The 21,507-nt window shown below is 38.0% G+C and overlaps 1 protein-coding gene and 1 long non-coding RNA gene across 3 annotated transcripts; both read left to right on the top strand.

Moving 5' to 3' along the window:
• Positions 1 to 336: 336 nt before the first annotated feature.
• On the top strand, positions 337 to 3,802 carry LOC131991234 (uncharacterized). Of its 2 annotated transcripts, none has more exons than XR_009396113.1 (3): positions 337 to 473; positions 1,874 to 2,022; positions 3,005 to 3,802. It is a non-coding gene; the product is annotated as an uncharacterized LOC131991234 (long non-coding RNA). The 2 variants fall into 2 exon arrangements; XR_009396114.1 differs by lacking the exon at positions 337 to 473 and adding an exon at positions 900 to 1,101.
• Positions 3,803 to 9,652: 5,850 nt separating this feature from the next.
• LOC131991709 (alpha-1-antitrypsin homolog) lies at positions 9,653 to 14,568 on the top strand. Its single transcript, XM_059357210.1, has 5 exons — positions 9,653 to 9,775; positions 11,931 to 12,510; positions 12,633 to 12,903; positions 13,028 to 13,175; positions 13,346 to 14,568. The coding sequence occupies exons 1-5, from the start codon at positions 9,773 to 9,775 to the stop codon at positions 13,535 to 13,537; spliced, it is 1,194 nt and encodes a 397-aa protein (XP_059213193.1). The 5' UTR covers positions 9,653 to 9,772; the 3' UTR covers positions 13,538 to 14,568.
• Positions 14,569 to 21,507: the final 6,939 nt, after the last annotated feature.

The raw sequence follows: 21,507 nt of genomic DNA, 5'->3' as shown, positions 1-21,507 counted from the left end.
TCCTCTCAGTGAGGTTCTCCAGCTCCCATGTAATCCCAATGAATCGGACACTTTTGGATATGGTAGTTAATTAAATCAGTTAATTCTTGCATTGCACTGCTGGCACCAACTTGTGTGTTATTGAGCAATGTTTTACAATGTTTCAACATAAGGTGAACTCATTGAACTTTAAATCAATATTACTATTACAATTAATCCTCCTGACTATATGAATCACAACACCAATTAACACTTTTTGTTGACAATAAATTTAAAGGAGGAAATGACCATTGGAAATATCTGTCTTCATACTTGTTTGTATTATTTGTCTTTGTTAATAATGTTTGATTGTTGTGTTGTAGTGAAATAAAGACAGCTTGACCAGAAAAGGCTGAACCTTGTTAATTTTTAATAGCTGTTTCAGCTGACTCACCCTTTAATCGACTGAATATAATGACTTAGTCTTTGCCAGACTGCACCAGAGGACATTAATGGTAAGACTTCCAATTGCAATATCCTTCATGTTTGATATACATTATTAGGGGGCTTGTACTTAATTTGAATTGACATCTGGAAATGAACTTCTTATTATGTGGAGGCAAACTGTGTTACAATAGAAGTGAGAAGCTGTTAAGATTAGGCCTTTATGTCTACTGTTTAAAATGTGTTGAGACTTTAGCTACTGAAGACGTTATCCTTTTCATTCATTTTTTAAAACAATTTTTAAAATTGCCTTGCCATTGTACTCAAGTTTTATTTTGGTAACACTTACAATAAGGTACACACATTTTGAGTAGTTACCAAACAACACATGAGGAACTAACTGCTAGTGAACCATAATTTACTAAGTAACTCTTCTACAAATGTATAATAAAACTAATAACTGGCTAAAAATCTGTTTATATTGTGGAAGAAAATCAGGAACTACTGACTTGATGAATCATTGCAATTGATGAGAAATTTTGCTACAAATTTAGGCATAGTTTTGTTGAGAGAAAAACTGACATGAGTGTTTTCCCTTTTGACCTCAAGAGATCTGAACGAAAACTGGGTTCTACAGATCCCCAATGAGTCTCCCCTTAACAGACATGTCCACTTTATGCTAATCCCATGCAGTTTTAGGTAAATACCATTCAGTTTTCTCCAGTCAGTAAAATGTGTTATTTTCGCCTATTGTATTTAAATGTTTTTGGATACTGGGTCCCTAAACAGTCTTGTAATTATATAAATTGGGTATGACTGGAGAGCTGAGACTCTTGCAGATTCAATGAGCCCCAATTTTATGTAAACTAGGTGATGTTAGTCCCAATAGAAGCCATTTCATTGTGTTGCAATGAAATCTCCAAAAAGTTTTGACAACAAATCACATCATTCATTTTTCTAGTTTTTTTATATTCTTGAGTGGTCAAAATGGTTAAATTTAGTATCAGATCTGTGTAACAAATAGTATCAACCCCAAAACTGCTGCAACAACTTAGATATAATGTATCATGCTAATAGCCTTGATATACTTTGATAAATGATCTAAGCTGTTGTACACTCAACAAAACATAATGTTTGTACAGATTAATGATAGAAGAACTTGACACACAGCACTGAGCTGCATCTGAAATTGAGCTTCCTTTTTCAAATGGTGTACCCAACATCTGTGTGGCATCTACTGTTGACCTGCTGTCTCCCTCTAAAGATCCCCTGCCCCCATCCCCCAAAAAACACATGTGGGTCTCAGAGGTTTAACCATTGATTCACGAGTAATGAATTCCTCATTAGTTCCTCATTTGTTCCCTGGTGACTAATCAAAATTTTACTTTGTTTACTTGGTTTTATGGGCACTTATGTGGTTGTTGATTATCAAATAATATTGTGAACTTTTTTTTCCCATTTATATGGACAGGCTTTAAAGATGCGTGGGATATTTGCTAGCTGTGCACTCAGCACTGCTGCTGGCTGCAGCCTGGGCAGATCACCACCATGATGATCAACAAGGACTACATCAGGCACTGGCATGTCTCAGTCTCAACGGAGTCAGAGGAATCTTGTTTTGTATGTATTGGATTTGATTAAAACAAGTATTATGTTCATGATTAGCACAGTTTAACTCATTTGACAAGGCTCATTAGACAATGTGTAATTCAACTGTACCTTCAAGTTATTGTCACACTGTGTGTTTCTTAGATATGTGGAACTGTGACTACCAATGTTTTACATCTCTGTTGATGCTCCCCTGGAAAAGGCATAACCAACCAACCCTTTTGAGAATAATGCATATTTCTCTGGCATGTCTGAAGGGTTCAGGCTTCGGGTTCAAAATTATTTTAGCTTCTTATGCTTGACCTGTGGCATGTTTCAAACTAACAGGTCAACTCATGCACGCAGATGGCACCAGATTTATAATGGCGTTATGGTAAGAACGTGTTGGACCCGCCTTCAAAATAGAAGGAAATACATGTAGCTTTCAAAATAAGTGTCCACCACAGAATTTACAAGAAGACTGTCAAAATATGATTCCTTAAATAAAACAGAGGAGACCTTATACTCCTTTACAATAATTCATTAAAAATATGCAATGATTAAGATGGAATTGTGTCGAAAGGGCACAAAATTTAGGCTTTAAGGGTAAAAATTTCTCAGGGGCTGCATGCCCCCGGACCCCCCTACTTTCTTTGGGTCCCCCCATCATAGTCTCAGAAAATCCTGTGGGAAACACTGGTTCTAAAGGCTTAACAGACTGGACAGACAAGAAATTTCCCAGCAGTATGTTCAGGGAAATGAAAAGAGGAGAGATGTTTTTGGGTCCTTCATCGAGTCAGCTTCAAATTTGTTTGGCTGCACTGGGAATTTCATGTACAAAGTTATTTTTATTTATGTAAATATGTTGGTTGTTGTTTACACTGCAGTTTATTTAAACATGTGTAAATTAAACATATTTTGGTTAAGGCATGGGGTGGAAAAATAACTCATTGAGTTGAAATCATTTGCTGACAGCTCCCCCCCCCCCCCAGTCAACCTCCTTTCTCCTCCACAGGAGTCCCACACGGTTGTGCTGAGAGTCACTGAGATGAGAACAGAGGCGGCAGCTATCACATTAATGGAAACATCCATAATAAGTTTGCCACGTTCCAGAATTGACAGACCCTTCTTGGTGTTCATCATGGAGCACTCAACCAGGAGCATCCCGTTCATGGGCAAGATCAACAACCCCACAGCCATGTAAACATGCATGTGTTACATTCTCTCACTGCAGCAGCTACAGGACATGAGCTCTTTTTACCTCAGCATCTGAAAGCTCTGTAGAGATGTCACAGTGATATTAAGAGGGGAAATGATAAATGGAGGATAGTTTGATGAATAAGTCAACAGATCTATCATCAATTCACAGAAATGTCAGTCTATTAATCTGCTTTTCATTCTGTCAGTGCAACATATGATTCACCATACCGGTGTATAAACCTGGCTAGGTGTATAAATATCTAAATACATCATTACATATTGTATCCAGCTGACTGTTGTACATGATTCACATAATAAACATATCATTTGAGCGCCTGCTAACACACTGAGGAAAGAAGTTGTTGCTGTTTCAACATGTTTAAGTAAAATAAAGATTTGAAAAGAAAAACTGGAATTTTGTTATTTTAACAATAAGTTCATGGATGTCTACAATGCCAATTAATGCTGAATTATTGATAGATTATTTAACGATTCCTTCAAAGGCTGCTGGTTTCTGGTGTATCATGTGTAATTGTGTGATGATTGGCTCATGCACATTTAATAAAACTAACACACATTCTCAGAAGCCTACTGCACAGCGCTTCTCAACACAGATTGTGTTCACAGAGTGTTGCATCAGTAAAGATAGCCTTGCCAGAAATCTCTTGGCACAGGACAGAAGAAGAGGAGACTGGTCCTTGTTAATTTTTAATAGAACTGTCAACTGACTCGTTGGATCAATTGTATGCAACGGTGAAGCTTCTGCCAAACTGCAGCAAAGACCAGACTAATGGACAGCATGGCTTTTTATTTAAATATTCCTAATGTTTTGTACAATTATTGCAACTACATGTCTTTAATCTTACACCCTCAACTCTCACTCAGGGCAGTTGTTGGATATTATGACACATATTATTAACACTACAACTTCTAGACACGTTTATGTTTAAATATTTATAAATATTTTTCTAGATTCTATGGTTCCTCCAGGATCTACTGTTATGACACTGGAACAGATTAAACAAAAGTATTAGATGCATATGGCACATTTATTACCATCAGTCATCTGAATTTGGTTCTGAGTGATCTGCATGGTTCATAGTTTATCAGAAGGTCACTTATGTATTTTGGTCATAAACCATTCAATATTTTATAAATCAGCAGTATTTTAGAATCTGTTTTCCCATTGTTAAGACCTTAGAACTGGAGCAATATGATCCACTTTCTTGGTCTTCGTGAGGACTCTAGCTGTAGTTGTCTGACTGTATTTTTTAGGCAGACCTGTGAAGACACTAGCAACACAAGTAATCAAGTCAATTGAAGATAAATGCATGGACAGTGTTTTCGAGGTCATGCTGAGACATACGTTCTTTAATTTGTGATATGTTCTTCAGGTGATAGTAAAATTACTTTGCAATGATCGTAATACTTTTAAAGTAGTCCATCATGACACCCAGATTTCTTGCTTGGTCTGTGGTTTTCAATTTTACTGACTGAAGCTGCATGCTTACTTTTAATCACTCCTCTTGGGCTTCAAAAACAGCTACCTCAGTTTTTTCTCGATGGAAATTTTGGCACATCCAATCATTGATTTGTTCTGTGCATTTCCCCAGTGCATGTGTGGGGCCATGTTCACCTGGGGACATTGCAATTTAGATCTGTGCCATCTTAATAGTTATGGTAACTTATTTTGTTGGTTCTGTATGATCCGAGCTAGTGGGAGCATGTAGATATTAAACAAAAGACACCCCAGGATGGAACTTTGGGGAACTCCACATGTTATTTTTCTCTGCTCAGATTTGAAGTTACCTTAAGACACAAAGTAGTCCCTGTCCTTTAACTAAGACTCAAACCAGTTTAGTACACTGCCAAAAAAATCCCATCCAGCTCTCCAGTCAGTCAAGTAATACAGGGTGTTCATTAATCCTTTATCAGGCAAAGAACTATATTTGGTAACTTCAGGTAATATTTAGAGAAAAAAGTTGCAAATTTACTAGATTAAAGTGGCAAATCTGAAAAAAGTGGGAAAAAAGCAACTTTTTTCTCCCAGATTCACCACTCTAACCCTTAATAGGGCACTCATTGAAATACTTGCAAATTCCAAATTTCAACCCTAGAGAATATTGGAGGATATTACATACTGCCAGAATGTGTAAAAAAAAAAATACATCCGAAAATAATATTTTGAGAAAAAAAGTTTACGAGATTAAAGTGGCAAATCTACTAGGAAAAGATTCCCAGATTTATGAGATTAAAGTGGTGAATCTGGGAGAAAAAAAGTTGCTTTTCCCCCACTTTTTTCTTGTAAATCTGTGACTTTTTTCGCGCAGATTTGCCACTTTAAATCTCTTAAATCTGCAACTTTTTTTTTTGCAGGTTTGCCACTTAAATCTAGTAAATTTGCAACTTTTTTCTCTGAATATTATCTGACTCTAACTACCAAATATAGTTCTTTGCCTGATAAAGGGTTAAGTCTCTTTACAATTTTAAAAGATATTACAAAGGCAATTGATGAGATATCATCATCAGTTTTGTTGTATGTACTAGTGGTTATCAACATTTTTAAACACATTGCATTTGTGAATTTCAGGTACCCTGTTGATGAAATAGGTAGTGGAGAATGAACCTCTATAAAAATGGCTACTCCTCAAGAGAAGGCACAATGTGTATCATGGTTTATTGAAACAAAAAAATCTTTCTGTGGGGTTTTGGTAAAGATATCGTGTATCGAACAATGATACAGGACATCACTGACCTAAAGCAAAAGATCACTGATGCCATTGCGACGATGAGGCTTTGTTACAGCCAAAATGGCTAGAAATCGAGTTCCGTCTTGATATGCTTCATGCAACTAATGGTGCCCATGTAGAGGTGTATTGAGTGAGGCAAACAATTTCAATATCTACTTGTCAGTTTGTAATAACCAAATAATAATATGTAATAACCTTCCACATATGTCTGTTTATTTGCTTTTTGTAATCATTTATTACATTTTAAAGAGACTTTATGGCCCTGTATATTGTGATCAAATGTGTTAAATGCAGCACTGAGATTGAGTAGTACTGAAAAGTCTGCCACTGTCAGTGTTTTGATGGGGTCGAATGCCAGAATGCAAGACATCGATGAAGAATGCAGTTCAGGTGTTACTGACACAGGAGCACTGCAAAAAAGCCAACTTGTATTTTTTGCCTAAAACAGTGATTTAACTTGGTAAAACTTGGAAATATAAATTATTGACATTTAAGGCAATAATGTAAGTTAGCAAAACAAGCCAGTTGTCTGCTCAAAAACAAGTTTGTGAGTTGTTGTTACTAATATCTTTAAGTTGGGGTTCACAACAAGGGACAATAGTTCTGCTAACTCTTATTTCTTTGTTGTGAAATGCGGGAAAACGGTGAAATTCGGTCATTAGCGAAAGCTAGCGGCTAACTGATGCTAGCGGCTAACTGGTGCTAGCGGCTAACTGATGCTAGTGGCGCTGCTTCTTACAGCTACAAGAGTAGCCATTAGCGTATCAATGCTAACTCAAAATTGTGGTCGCAACATTAGCTGACATTTCATATCGGCGTTACAATTGTGCCAATTCAGCACATTGCAGAAGTTAGCAGAAGTAAGGATTAATAGTTATTACAATGTAAAATTATAAGTTAGTAAAACTTACAGTTGAGTTGACAAAAATCTGAATTCAGAGTTGAGCAGACTCAAAAACAAAACTTAAAATATTTAATTTAACTGTCCAACTTAAAATTTTATCGAAGTTTGTTGCCTGAAATTTTGAGTACACCCAACTTTTCTTTTTTTGCAGTGAGGGTTTGTTATCAGAAAAGAAAGATTGCTTTGCATTCCTCAGTCTCTTTTTGTAGATGGTAAAATGAATCTGGTGCTTTTCGACACTCTCTTTTTTATTTCTTACCAGAGTAAATTGGTAAATTCATCCGTGGAGCTCTTTTCTTACCAAATACAACCTTGAAAGACAATGAAATCCTTTGTAATATCTGCACTTTTAAAATTGAAGTTCTCTACCAACTCACTGACTGAGCCCCAAGACGGGGCAGGTGTGAAAGAGAAATCCTGGTTAAAGATTTCACATGTGTTTTCAGTGATACACCGTTTTTGTGACTGACTTCTGTCTGAGTATTTATGTGAACTGAGATAGTGCAATCAAAGAAAACACAGGAGTGATCAGAAAGAGCAACATCAGTCACAAGAACCTTGCAAATGTTCGGACCTTTGGAGATGATTTTGTCCAGGTCCGGTCATCTAAACAGTTAGCACAGTATTTAGATGGCCTGTAAATATTTAGGAACACGGCTCGAGGGGAGGACTTTAACTTAAGGACCACATATTCAGGAGAAGAAACAGTTTGGTGGTTGATGTTTATGGGAGAGAAAAGGGGAGAAGGGTGGGGGGTACATTTTAATCCAACATTGACCAGCTCCATTATCTGGTCAGTGAACTGGGGGGAGATATGATGATTAAGGAGGAAAATTACCTGGTGATGGTTTGAGGGTTTGAGGGGGTGAGGGCGGTGACTTTTCCCAGGTTCGGGTGTTGAAGACGGGTCGTGACCCCTCCTCTTGGTTCTGATGTCTCTCCTCTTCAGAACTCTGATGGGAGCAGATGTGGTTCTTCCTCAAGGTGTCCATTGTCCTGTCTTATGTCTTTCTTGCGTGCATTTTCCTTTTGTCTTGTCCTTGGCAGAGAGAACTGATGGCTGACGCAGGAAATAAAATAGGTTAGAGGTGAACAGTTTCACCCCCGAGAAAGTTGTCTGCGTTCCCAGAAAATGTTAAAGTTGTCAATCAAATGCACTGAATGGACAGTACATGCAGTTGTAAGCCAATTATTCAGTGCCCATAACCTGCTGAATCTCTCATCTGCTGTCCTGACTGGTGGTACAGGGCCACTGATAAACACATCTGCATCTAAGGAGCTGACTGTGTTTGGTCTTTTTTCAACATTTCAGATTGTTGTTTTGACCCTATGTGCAGTATAATGTTCACAGTTGGATTGATTGATTGATTTATGCCTACTTTCCCTTATAATGTCCCTCTACATTAGATCTGCAATACTGTACCTTGTAATTATTCTTGACTCATTGGCGCTCATTTACGAAACAAACGTACGGCAGAAAAGTGGGCGTACGATCTACACAAATCATGATGTAGAAATGATTTGTGTTTAAAATCATGTCCACATTTATCAATTTGGCCGTGAGTGGAGGGTATGATCAGATCTCATGTCTGCTCTCAGCTCGTGTATGTGAGTTTGAGTCAGCATGAAGTCCTCGTGGCTGAGTCTGAGAATTGATCTTAGACTATTGTATTGATGCCTGGAACAGATAAAACTCTGTGGTGTTTTTTTTTTTGAAGATTGACAAACCAAACAAGTTTTTATAATTTATCATTACAACATCATGAAACTAAATAAACCCTGCAACTGTGAAATTCTTTAAACAGGCTACGAGCCAAGGCTGTTAAATGTTTACCGGAGCATCAGTGTCTCCTCCACCAGTGGTTCTGCTCAAATACACTGAAAAAAAGATTTGTTTGGCCCTGTAATTATTATTTCAATCGTATAAATTCTGCAGAGAAATACGAATTCAGTGCTTTTACTTTAAAATAGCAGTTTCTCACGTAGTGCATTACTTAGTTACTAGTGTCCTCAGTTTTGTATGTACAATGAATCATTCGTTCCAAGTAATATTCACTAATTTGCTTCTTGGCTTCATTAGTTGATATTTCCAAGTAAAATGTAATTGAGGGACATCAGTGAATCTGATATTTACTTGTGTATTTTCATTAAAAAAAACAAAGTGGTTCTATTAAATAAATACGACTTAGAAACAGCCTGAGTAAAGATTACAAACACTAACTGTGTGGAAAAACTTGCCTAGATTTTTTAAAGTCGATTAAATAAATAATAAATGTCACAAATAGTAAATGTCACATTCCCAATCAGCGCTGCCACACGCTCAGATTGGGACAGAGTTTTTTTTCTAAATGTAGAGAATTGCGACATCAATTTTAATATAAATGTTGTAATATTAATATTTCTTCATTATAATAATATTAATAACATATTGTATTGGCTATTAGGCTATGAATGAAATAGTCCACTGTTACACTGCAGCAGTAATTTCCTTTAATGCCACTCTTCAGGCTGCCAAACAAAATATGTTGTTATTCTACGTCTCACCTGTCCCCCTTTTATCAGTTTGTGTTTAGTGTTTCTGTTTTTTATTTATTTACTTGTTACCTGTGTGTAAGCCCTTTTGCAATAAATCATTCTTCCTGCTGCCTCCTCAACTGTTCATCTGCGTTTGATTTCTGTTGTATCATTTGTTTTTGTAATTATGTGATTTTTACTGGAGGTTTGTGTATATGTAACAACAGTGGTACTTTACCCCTGTGTTGTGTGAGTTATGTTGTATTGAAGTAAAGACAGCTTGACCAGAAAACTCTTGACAGAGAACAGAAAAAGCTGAACCTTGTTAATTTTTAACAGATGTGTCAGCTGACTCTCTCTTCAATTGACTCAATATAATGAGGAAGATTCTGTCAGAACACACCAGAGGACATTAATGGTAAGCATGGGCCTCCATTTATACATCCTGAATGTTCTAGTTGAATTATGAGGACTTAGAAATTAACTTTTCTTGAAATAGGGGGGCAAATGTGTGTTACAATACAAGTGTAAAGCTGTTAAAATGAGATCTGTTTATCATTTTCATTCATTATGTTTCATATGTACACTGTTGTAAAATTGTTCTGGCTTTCATTTTTGTTCGCGTGGTTTTATTAGTTATAAGGTTGTGAACTATCAAACACTATTGTGAAATTTAGCCACAAGCAGCAATGATCGAGGTTCAAGTTGACTGAACTCAATGAGCGCTTGCAAAAACTTGGCACACATGGGAAATTGAACCCTGAACCTTTTTATTTCAGAGAAAGTAACTTACTGACTGCACCACTGAGAAGTCATGGTTTTCTATAAATCTATTTAGAACTTGAGGCAGTAAGGTTTCAAAATGTGCAAATCTGGGGTATTGTCCATTCAAAATTAAAATGATAACAACAATCAAAATGATGTGATGAAAATGGCTCATCATTCTGTTAGTTTTGAATGTATTGTCAATTACATAAGTGAGGTTTGATCAAACATTTGGCGGAATCGAAGCAATTTTGCAAACATTCCTAATCATGCTTGGATTACTGAATGGGCCTACAGGGTCCAGGCCCAGGGACGCATAAGCCAGAGCCTCTGAATAAAGGTTGTTCTTTATTTCTGTTCACATAGTCAAAGGTCATTGTCATTCATGTCAATAACAGATCCTCTAAAAGTCCCAGTGAAACTAGAATTATCGCCTCACTGTAGTATGCCTCTGCCAAGCAGCCAAGATACAGTTTACATTCATGTCTGGAAGAAGAAGCTGCAAATTCTTAAATGTAGATATGCACGTTTCAAGGTGGGCACAAAAGATTAGTGACACCAATTCTGCTTCCTGAATTATGGCATAGAATCTATACCATTATAGATTCTATGCCATAATTCAGGAAGAGTGTTTTTGTAAAACATTATAATGTCACAGTGAAGTTGACCCTTTGATATAAAATGGCATCACTTCATCCTGTCAGTCCTTTTATGTAAAAATAGTCATGATTTGCAAATTAGTTCTTGAGTTATGGCCAAAAATGAATGACTTGACCTTTGACCCCCAGGATCTATTCACTTCATCCATGAATTCAAGCGAACATTTGGGCCAAATTTGAAGAAATTCCCTCAAGGCATTCCTGAGGTATTCCTTGACTTTTTGTAATCAGGGCCGCACAGTAAGATGCCAATCCCTGACCGTCGCTGCCTACATGTCGAAGTATCCTTGAGCAAGATACTGAACCCCAAATTGCTCCCTGTGTTCATCGGTGTGTGAATGAATTCCCAATGGTGGCAGGTGGCACCGTATAGGGTACCTCTGCCACCAGTATGAATGTGTGTGTGAAAGGGTGAATGAGCGCAGTCTGTACTGTAAAGCGATTTGAGTGGTCGTAAAGCGACTAGAAAAGCGATATACAAGTGTAGGTCCATTTACCATTTACCACTGTATCACATGACTCACTATTCGACTGATGTAAACACTCCAAACACCATTTGAAATATGTGGCATCCAGTATCCAAAGAACGCCTGTGTCAATTATGGTAGCATTTTAATTAAGTAAATATAAACTTTTCACATTTTCTTGCGCTCCCTTGTGGCGCTCCCTTGTTTTAAAAGTGGATTACTCCCTTCAAGTGCAATTTGCTTTAAAACAAAAGGTAAGGAAGGACTCCTGAACATGCGTTGAGATCAATGCAACAAATTAAAAAACTTTGAAAATGTAATGGCTTTTTAAAATTTAAACAAAGTGAAGTATCAAAACTTGATAACTTGAAATCAGCAATTCCATATATGATCCTTACAATTTTTTGGGACGATTGGACCTATGGTTTCTGACGAGTTCTTGAGTTATTGAGAGATTAAAATTTTGAGTCTATGCTAAGACATTTTTTAGTTGATTGTGAAAAATGCACACTTGATTGTTAAAGGGACCTTAAAGGTCACATTTGGAGTGTCATTTTATGTGGATGGACTTTTGGTCTTATGGGTGTTTTTGCACAAATAAGCTGAAAAATATGCAGAGAAGCAGAGAAAAATATGTAGAAAGCTGCTTGGACGAACTAACATTTTCCTTTTACATGGACAGGTTTTAAAGATGCGTAGGATCTTTGCTAGTTGTGCCCTAACAACACTGCTGCTGGCTGCAGCCTGGGCAGATCACCACCACAGGTTGTCGTCTCCCAATGCTGACTTTGCCTTTGCCCTCTACAAGAGCCTGAACACCAAGGCTGATGCTGGAAAGAACATCTTTTACTCACCGCTGGGCATCTCCACCGTGCTGTCCATGGTGTCCACAGGGGCTCGTGGTGAAACCCACAGCCAGCTGTTCTCCAGCCTGGGCTACAGCTCTTTAAACCAGACTCAGGTCAATGAAGAGTACAAGCATCTCTTCGACATGCATGGACACAGCCAGGAGAATCAGCAGCTGGATGTTGGTAATGCCGTGGCCGTGCGCTCTAATTTCACTCCCCTGGACAAGTTCCTGAAAGATGTCAGGAACTACTACAATGGTGAAGTCTTCAAAGTTGACTTTACCAAACCAGCCGAGGCTGTAGCGGAGATCAACAGGTTCATCGCCAATAAAACCCAAGACAAGATCAAAGATATGGTGAAGGACCTGCACCCTGATATGGCCATGATGCTTATCAACTATGTGTACTTTAAAGGTAAGAAGCAAGTTCAATTCCATTTCTCATTGTGTACTTTACCAACAGGCAAAGACACAAACACACCAGTTTTAATCAATCATGTAAACATGATGATTCCCATTCTCCACTTCCTCACGCAGGACAATGGAAAAACCCCTTTGACCGTGACAATACACACAAAACAAACTTCACTGTGGACAAGACCACCAAAGTTCAGGTGGACATGATGATGAGGACGGGTACCTACAATATCTACTGGGATGTTGACAACCACACCACTGTGGTCATGCTGCCCTACAAGGGCAGCACCTCCATGATGATCGTCCTCCCTGATGAAGGCAAGATGGCGGAGGTGGAGGGCAACATCAACAAGGACTACATCAGGCACTGGCAAGACTCAGTCTCAATGGAGTAAGAGGAATCTTGTTTTGAAAATGTCTGCCTTACATGTAACTGATTACCTTGAAAGAGCGTGTTCATGATTAGCAAAGTTAATTCGACAAGCTAATATATATATATGTTCTCTGTTTCTTAGGTATGTATTTCTGTTCCTGCCAAAGTTTTCCATCTCTGTTGATGCTCCACTGGAAAACACATTGAAAGAAATGGGAGTAACCAACGCTTTTGAAGAGAATGCAGATTTCTCTGGCATGTCTGACGAGGTCAAGCTGAAAGTCTCAAAGGTACGAGCAAACTTTTCTTCTAAAGTGCTGATGAACAACATGGGGACAAATGCAATTGCTTTGGATGAGCAGAAGTTGCGGACATACACCTCAAAAGGATTCTGTAAAAGACCTCGCAGCTTCCTCATTTTTCATTACTCAATCTCTAATGCATCCTTTTTCCTCCACAGGCGTCCCACAAGGCAGTGCTTAGTGTCACTGAGATGGGAACAGAGGCAGCAGCCACTTCCATTATGGAATTTACTATGTTAAGTTTGCCACCATCTGTCAGAATTGACAGACCCTTCTTGGTCTTCATTCTGGAGGCCACCAGTGGGAGCATCCTCTTCATGGGCAAGATCAACAACCCCACAGCAATGTGAACTTGCTAGGAAAATGAGAATCACGAGGATCCTGCCATAATCAAAATAACTGACTCTTTTATATGGAATGTATGCGTATATCTGTCTCTGAACTCTACAAAAGTATCATTAAAGAACATTTTGTTGATTTAAATAGATCTGCAACAGTTGAGCCAACAATTAGACAGAATTGAGCAGCTATTTGGGTAACTGGATCTTTTTAAAGCAAAATTTCAAAAATATTTGATGGTTTCAGCTTCTCAAATGTGAGAATATGCTGTCTTGTCTTACATTAAAGTGAATTGAAATTTAATGAACATAATTTGCAGACATAATGAGCAACTGCTGGAGTTTTCTGCATGTCAACATTGATCTTTTACTTTGGAGAGACAATAAAAGATTGCCCTGTAAATAGATGAAAGTAATTTTATTTTTTCTAATCATTGTGCATTGTTAAAAGTGCACATATGCCTCTTTTTCCACCCAAAGCAGTTTGAGGGCCGGTTCAGAGACAGAGTCTAATTTCAAACCAATTCTTTGCATTTCAACAGCCAAATAACTGGCTCTCTGCCAGGAAAACTGGTTCTAGAGCACCACCAACTCTTTGCTGGTCTAGAACCCCAAGCCATTTATGTCAGGGACTGGGGTCGGAGTTATCGTGACCAACAAGACCAACTAAAACATGTATCATACATTTTTTATTTTATTTGTTTAACTGTGACTAATACGGGCTAGCATTATTTGGCTAGCATTGAGGGTGTTGGGTTAGCAGGCTAGTGTTAGCTTACAACAAAGGCTAACATCAACATCTTACGTTCAGTGTTATTAAGAACTTATAATTTATAACAAATGTGTTGTACATGTTGTGTTTGGATGCCAATGTAGGCTACATTTGTAAAGAGACGATGTAGTCTGCCATTGTTGTTGTTATACTTGCTGAGAGAGCTGGGACATATTTAGACATATAGGCTACAGGGACATTATTACGTGGCTCTTGAGCCTGTGGAAAAAGAAACAGGGTCTGAGACGGTTAACAAGTTAAACCAATTTTCGACCAGCACCAGCACCATCCCAGCAAAAAAACTAGGTTTGCTTTGGTCTGAAAGGTGTAATAGCAGAGTGCAGATCTCTCTAGCAGGCGTCTGGAATCTCCTACATAACATAGCTCTGACTGACCTGAACTCAATTCAGAAAACGATCATTTTAAATTTAAGTTGTTTGCTTGTCGTCTTGCAGACAGACCTGACAGAAGTCGCATTCTGACTTTTCACACATCAACATCATGATGTTATTATGTTGCCATCCTTTTCATCCATCTATTGCAATTAAATTACAGCAATGTATAAGTGCCAGCCAGAATGGCCCTGTTTGTCTTGAGAAAAAAAAAAGTATTGCTGGAATTGTCTGTACCGTGTAACTGAAGCAGTTGTTGATGACCTGCAATTCCTATCGGGCAGGAAAAGTGAAAAATCAATAGTGACTGATATGAAATCAATAAAACTGGTTAATCAAAAATCATGAATCACTGCAACAATGGGAGGTCCTTTAGTATACAGTTATTTATATGCACAAAGTATTTGACTTATTGGTATAGTAGTATCATTGATTAACAGTATAAACACAAACAGACAGACAGACTGATGAAGAAAACACATGATACCCTCCAGGCTTTAACCAAGCTAAGTTTATAAAAATATTTCAATTTGATTAAATAATCTCATCTTTACCTACCACTGTTAACTGACTGATGTCATGCCTACAGTATATTAAATAAATAAAACAGCTGTGGTAGAATGCTCTTCAAGTGGCTTGACAGTTCAGTTTTATTGGGTCGATGACACAGTGAAGAGAGGATGTGTAACCAGATGGCCATCAGCCTCACACGACTCCTCGCCCTTTGACCTGTCAACAGAGGAGTTGCTGGAGGAGTATTTACACAATCAGTACAAATACACTTTGCCTCCCCTATCAGCCCACACACAGACAGTGACTTCTGTGAAGGACATGAGTAAGAAGTGTCTGAATCAGAAAGCTGAGTGGGCAGCTCTTTGGAAGTCTGTCCAGTCTGCTGTACATAAACAGGTACTGCTGATGACTGAGCAGCTTTGAGTTCTATCACAAGCTGAACTGGTGTTTGAATGGTCACTTTTGAGCCAATTCCTATTCCATAAATGGCCCATATGAAAGTTTAAAGGAACATACCAATACTTTTTCAAGTTTAATTGTCACAACTAAAACATCATATACTACAGAGATGAGCAAGTACACCATTACCTGTATCTGTAATGCTAAAATCATCTGCATCTGCACTTGAATAGATGCAGTTTAAATTGGAGATGAGTGGGGCTTAAACTGGAAGTTGATATTTTATGCCTGAAATTGATATGGGGCGATCAAAAGTTGTATGTTGACAGTGTATTTTTTTTTTGTGAAAATTATTCTCAGAACAGCCTCAGAATTAAACTTCAGTTCAATGTTTTGGATCTAAGAGTAAAAGAACATATTGAGTATTTTCTTTCATCAGATATGGACACATTATACACAGGTGATACTTAAAAAGTAGTTAATTTATTATTATTATTATTATTATTATTATTATTATTATTATTTTGCTCAACCCTAACATACTATACCACTTGTGAACTATTTTCTAATGCTAACTGTTCATTTTTTCATTTTTTAAAGTGTTTTCCCTACCATTTCAGTGAGATATTGCTCTCTATTCATTTGTTCTGCATGAGAATTTAGTTTAGAGTTATGTACTCTATTACTTCAATGTAGCTGAAGTGCAGAATTATCTGTAAAATAGTTTGAGCAGTTTAACTAGCAAAAGGTTAAAGAGTTGGACATGCCAAAATTACACTTGCGCCATGCACTTTAGACTGTGAACTATAAACCATTAAAACAAGTCTTTCGTCTTTTTTCTGGGTTATGCACCAGTTCAGCTCTGTGTTTATTAATAGATCCCAGGAGGAATAGCAACCGCATCAGCTCTTCTTAACAATGAACAATAAACTGATGTTCTGATTGACTACATGTTAGTGTGATACAGATATATCTAGGCAAGCCTGGATTTGCAGGTAGGAAAAACTCAGTGGAGAGAACATTTTACCTTCAGAAGCAGCATCTTAAGTAGTAGCCACAGGCAGGTCAGCACTTCAACAGACCCGTCAATACACTCACACTGGGGAGGAAACTGAGCTATAAAGTGATCTGCACCAATTGAGCACTCACAGTATAACACCATTTATACATCATAAGCCTTGAAGAACTAAATGTATAAGATAAAAGCTGTGGTGCATGCTGTGAGGCTTCCCAACACTGCCACCTGCTGGGATGCTACAATATAAAGTGACCGATAGTGGTAATGGCATTTACAAAAGTGTATACACAGAGTCATTAGTGCTACATGTTGAAGACTGCTTTTTCCACATATTTGCATGTTCTCTAATTTTGAGATAAATACTGTAAATCCAACTTATAAAAGCCCATTTTTTATTGCAAAGTATCTCCTGCAGTTCAATTTATGAGGCAAAGCTAAGTCTGCACTGTAGTATGAACCCCCTTCTCAACCCTCTCTGAAAGACATCACAAACTCAACATCATTTCTGAGCTTATGCTCAAAGATGTGTTCATTAATGTCGAGCTCCCCCTTTTCCACGAGTGAAATCTCTCAGATCTCTCTGCTTTGGTTATTATTCCTGCCTGAAGGAGATCAAATGCATGGCACGCATGCAAATCAAGACATGATGTGACACATTGTGAAGTGGGCATGTATTATGCATATACCATCAAGTTGTGGGTGCGCGAGTCCTAACGCCAGTTATTTTAGTCTGCCGCTCTAACGCAGCTCATTCTGTCGGATACGACGTGAGGAGAAATGACATCTCACGGCAGTGAGAATGACAGCACACAACAGCAGGGAAGAGATATAAACAATCAACTGATGAGGTGACTGTGAGTATTCTCAAGTTCTTGTCATTACACATTGTATATTCCAGTGTTCAATACATGCATGACATGCCAGTCTGCTTCACTTTACTTTTTGTTTATTTGGTTGTAAACTAAAGTAATATAGGCATCCAGGCAGTTTTTTTCTATTGGGGATCCCTATATGATGTGGCATTGTGGCCACTAAGGGCCTCAAAAAGTAGGGTCATATTTCTATTGAATTCCATCTTTTTGCAACCAGTGGTGTTGCCCCCTGCTGGCCATGAGAAAGAATGCATGTTTTTTGTTGGCACTTCTGCATTGACTTCACTTTTCAGGTCCAGAAGTTGCTGCTTTCTGTCAGCTGATAATTTTGTTTTTTCTTCCTAAAGAAGTGAATGTACTTAAGCTGCTCTAATCACACATGATAAACAAATGATAAAATGACTATGTATAAATGAATCCACAGAGAAAGAAAGTATGTGCACATAAGTAAGTGGGCAAATACACATAAAAACCATACATGTTCCACTTACATAAGACTGTTATTCATTATGTTATTGATGGCAATTATTAAAGGCATACTCTGGGTGGAAACCACATGTATGTAGGCGGTGTGGCCCGGATGTGAGCATGATTAATGGCTGGCTATCAGATGTCAATATGACCCTAAAACTGAGCCTGTTGCATGGTCATTTTGTCTAATGACCATATGACCACATGTTTATCCATCAAACAGCACTACATCTGATTTGGAAGGGGATCAGGCAAAAGCACCACAGAGTTACAAAATAACATCTGACAGAAATCAGATTAAAACTGACACAATGTGTTATAACAGTCATTGAAGATAAATGCTGTTAAGACATTTCTGATGACAAAAGCAGGTTTTCAAACATTACATGATAAGATGCAGGGAAAACAATTGATTCATGATGATGTAATTTAATTTTTATCAGGAATCTCAAGATAAATGACACAAAAGACTGTATTCTGCTTGCTTTTGCAATGTTTTGAATGCATTCCCATTGCTTCTGTCCCAATGGTGAAGAAACAAGAGTCCAATTTGGCAAGCCTAGCAACTGCACTGAAACACAAAGAAATCAATCTATTGTCATACAACAGTTATCATAAGACAGTAATTTATGATATCTTATGAAAAATTATACACAATATATCATGCATTAGGCTATCAGTGTTCAGCATGATCGACGTGATCACTGAGCCCTGGCAGGGCACAACTTAGGAAACAAAACTGTTTAGAAAAAGAAACGTTTGCTACATAACTCACATAACTTAAGTAACACAAGACACAAGCAGAGGTCTACCCTGTGAAAGTCCCCAATAACCCACCCAACTCTCCTCTCTACCTTGTTGCTCTTTATACATTTTCATCACACTTCCTCCTCAGAGGCAGCACAACACACTCTTTTTTTATTTTTTATTTAACCTTTATTTAACCAGGAAATATCCCATTGATATTAAGAACCTCTTTTTCCAGGGAGCCCTGGCCAAGAGGCAGCAAACACAAAATACAGTTACATATTTACATAAGACACAGACCTTAAATGTGTTATGAGAAACAAGTGCATATTGTGGAATTAAGTCAGTTAGGCAGTTTTCTGGAGCATATTCCAGCATAAGGAGCAAACAAATGCCCTTTTACCCAACTCCGTACGAGCATTAGGGACAGAAAGCAACAATTAATCTTGTGAACGAAGAGAATAAGATCCAGCATTTCTCACAGTAATTAAGGTCCAAATGTACGAAGGCAGCAGTCCCAATATTGCCTTATAAATGAAAGTATACCAATGACTAGCCCTTGGAGTGGCCAGAGCAGGCCATCCTGCCCCAGAGTATAATTCACAATGGTGAGTGGACATCTTACAGTTAGTAATGAAGCTCAAAGAAGCTGATAAAGAGTATCAATCATTCTAAGATATTGAGCAGCAGCATTCATGTACAAAAGATCTCCGTAAACCAACACAGATAAAAATGTTGCAGTGACATGTTTAATGTAAAAAAAGTGTCTGCTTTTTTACATTAAAAGAAAAACACAACTTATTTCGAAACTCTGTCATTACGAATGACCTTGTGCTCCAGACCTCCTACTACATGGCGAGTCAGATGAAAGCATCACCAAGTCTAGAGGGCTTTTTCACCGGTTGAGTAAAAGTTCTTGCCAATTACTGTCTTTTCATACTTCTGTGTACATCAATGCTGTCTTCAGGCTATTAGCTACATTAGCTATATTTATCTACTTCATTATACCTTAAACCGATCTGAGAGGTCTAGTGAAATGCTGTTAAAAGCCCGGGTCATGGCTAAAAACATGGAGAAGTTGTCACAACACGTTGTACAGACTCAGGTTTAATGCAACCTGCTGCTCTAGTTAGGATGGGGTTTTTAGATCGACATTTGCCCCTGTTTCTCTGAGGGTTTTTTTCTCTGAGCTAATTTCTCTGTTCATAAGAACTGTATGGTTAATTAATTTTCATCGTCTGTTTAAATTATATTGAGGCTTTTGCATAATTAAGGGCATGGCCTCTTTGTGTGACAGGTGGGTGCTGCATGGTTTCAGCCACCAGGCTTCGTTCGACCCACCTCAGCACCATCCACACTCAACCTCTCCACCTCTTTGCCCATTGTTGAATTAGCAGGGAGTTAGGTGGAGTCTGCCGTACCCGCCACCCTGAGCACCACAACGGTTCTTCAGAAACCTCAGGGTGATGTAATGGGACTTCGTCTATGTTCAATACAATCTATTTTGCAGATGTTGGATTTGGTTTCCACATTATTCTGATGAGAAGGAAAAAAGTTTGTCTGTGCTCACCTTGTATTTCTGTTTAACTAAAGAATGTACACATCTGATTTTATAACATCACGACTAGTTCTAAAAAGCCAATCATGGTTCAATATGCATCTTAAATGGAAACCTAAAACCTGGAATGCAATCATACTAAAATTGATGTAACAGTGTGGAGATAGTATGTGACCAGAAGTTACATTTTTCACAGAATATGCTTTTTAAAATCAGTGACAAGGAGTAGTAGTAAAACAATATATTTCATTTTTTGCGGAATAACCATCTTAGACACACAACGTTTCCTGCAGAACACTATTTTAATATGCTTTCAGACATTTAGACACAGGCAGATAGACACTCAAACAAGCATCTGTGGGAAAAATGATACAACTTTGTCTTTACTCAGCAGGACACACACACACACACACACACACACACACACACACACACACACACACACACACACACACCAGTAGGTGGCACTGTTGCGTCACAGGAGCAGAGCAGAGCAGGGGTCCCTGCACCTTGCCATTGTTCACTTACTGCTTTACTCATTTGAGTTTGTAATTTAGACTAAAATTAAAGCACAGCCGCTCCTCCATTCATTGCTCCACTTTACACATCAAAGTCAAATGAGCTGAATGCTTGGAAGGTCATGGAAAGGCTCCTATCATCTGTGAGCTAGCTGCGCCACACTTCCAGCCAGGCAAAGCACATTAAAGGGGGCTTCTACCTAAAAAGAGAGTGGCATTTGATTTTCAATCATCTTGGACAGCGCAAACAGGTACTAAGAAAAGAGCCAAAGCTGTAATCTACCTCTGTGAAGGGAAGAAATTGGCTTCCACCTAACTTATTTTTTTGCAATAACACTGAAAGAGGGTTGTTTATTATTATCACAGATAAGCTCTAAGATCATAGCCAGGATAGTTTGAAATTCTGTTTTAGTGTGTACTTCTCATTAAGAGGCATAGCAGGAGTGGTGACTTAAATGCTTATCACAGGCTTTGCCTTTGTAAACAGCCATGAGGATGGTGACATATTAAGAACAAAACCTAGTACAATTAAGTATAATATTGCAGTATTTTGGGCGGCAATATGTATCAACACACACATCTCAAGTATCAGTATTGTATTATATAAAATATTGATAATGTAAATACAAATGAAACTTTTGGGTGCTATACAACATGTAACATGTCATTTACTTTCAAAAGTTTCTGAAGGGGCTACATTCTTTGTGCAAGCTCTATTCAAA

Source organism: Centropristis striata, chromosome 18 (genome assembly GCF_030273125.1).
Source record: "Centropristis striata isolate RG_2023a ecotype Rhode Island chromosome 18, C.striata_1.0, whole genome shotgun sequence".
Lineage (NCBI taxonomy): Eukaryota > Metazoa > Chordata > Actinopteri > Perciformes > Serranidae > Centropristis > Centropristis striata.
This window is presented reverse-complemented; position numbering and strand designations above follow the sequence as displayed.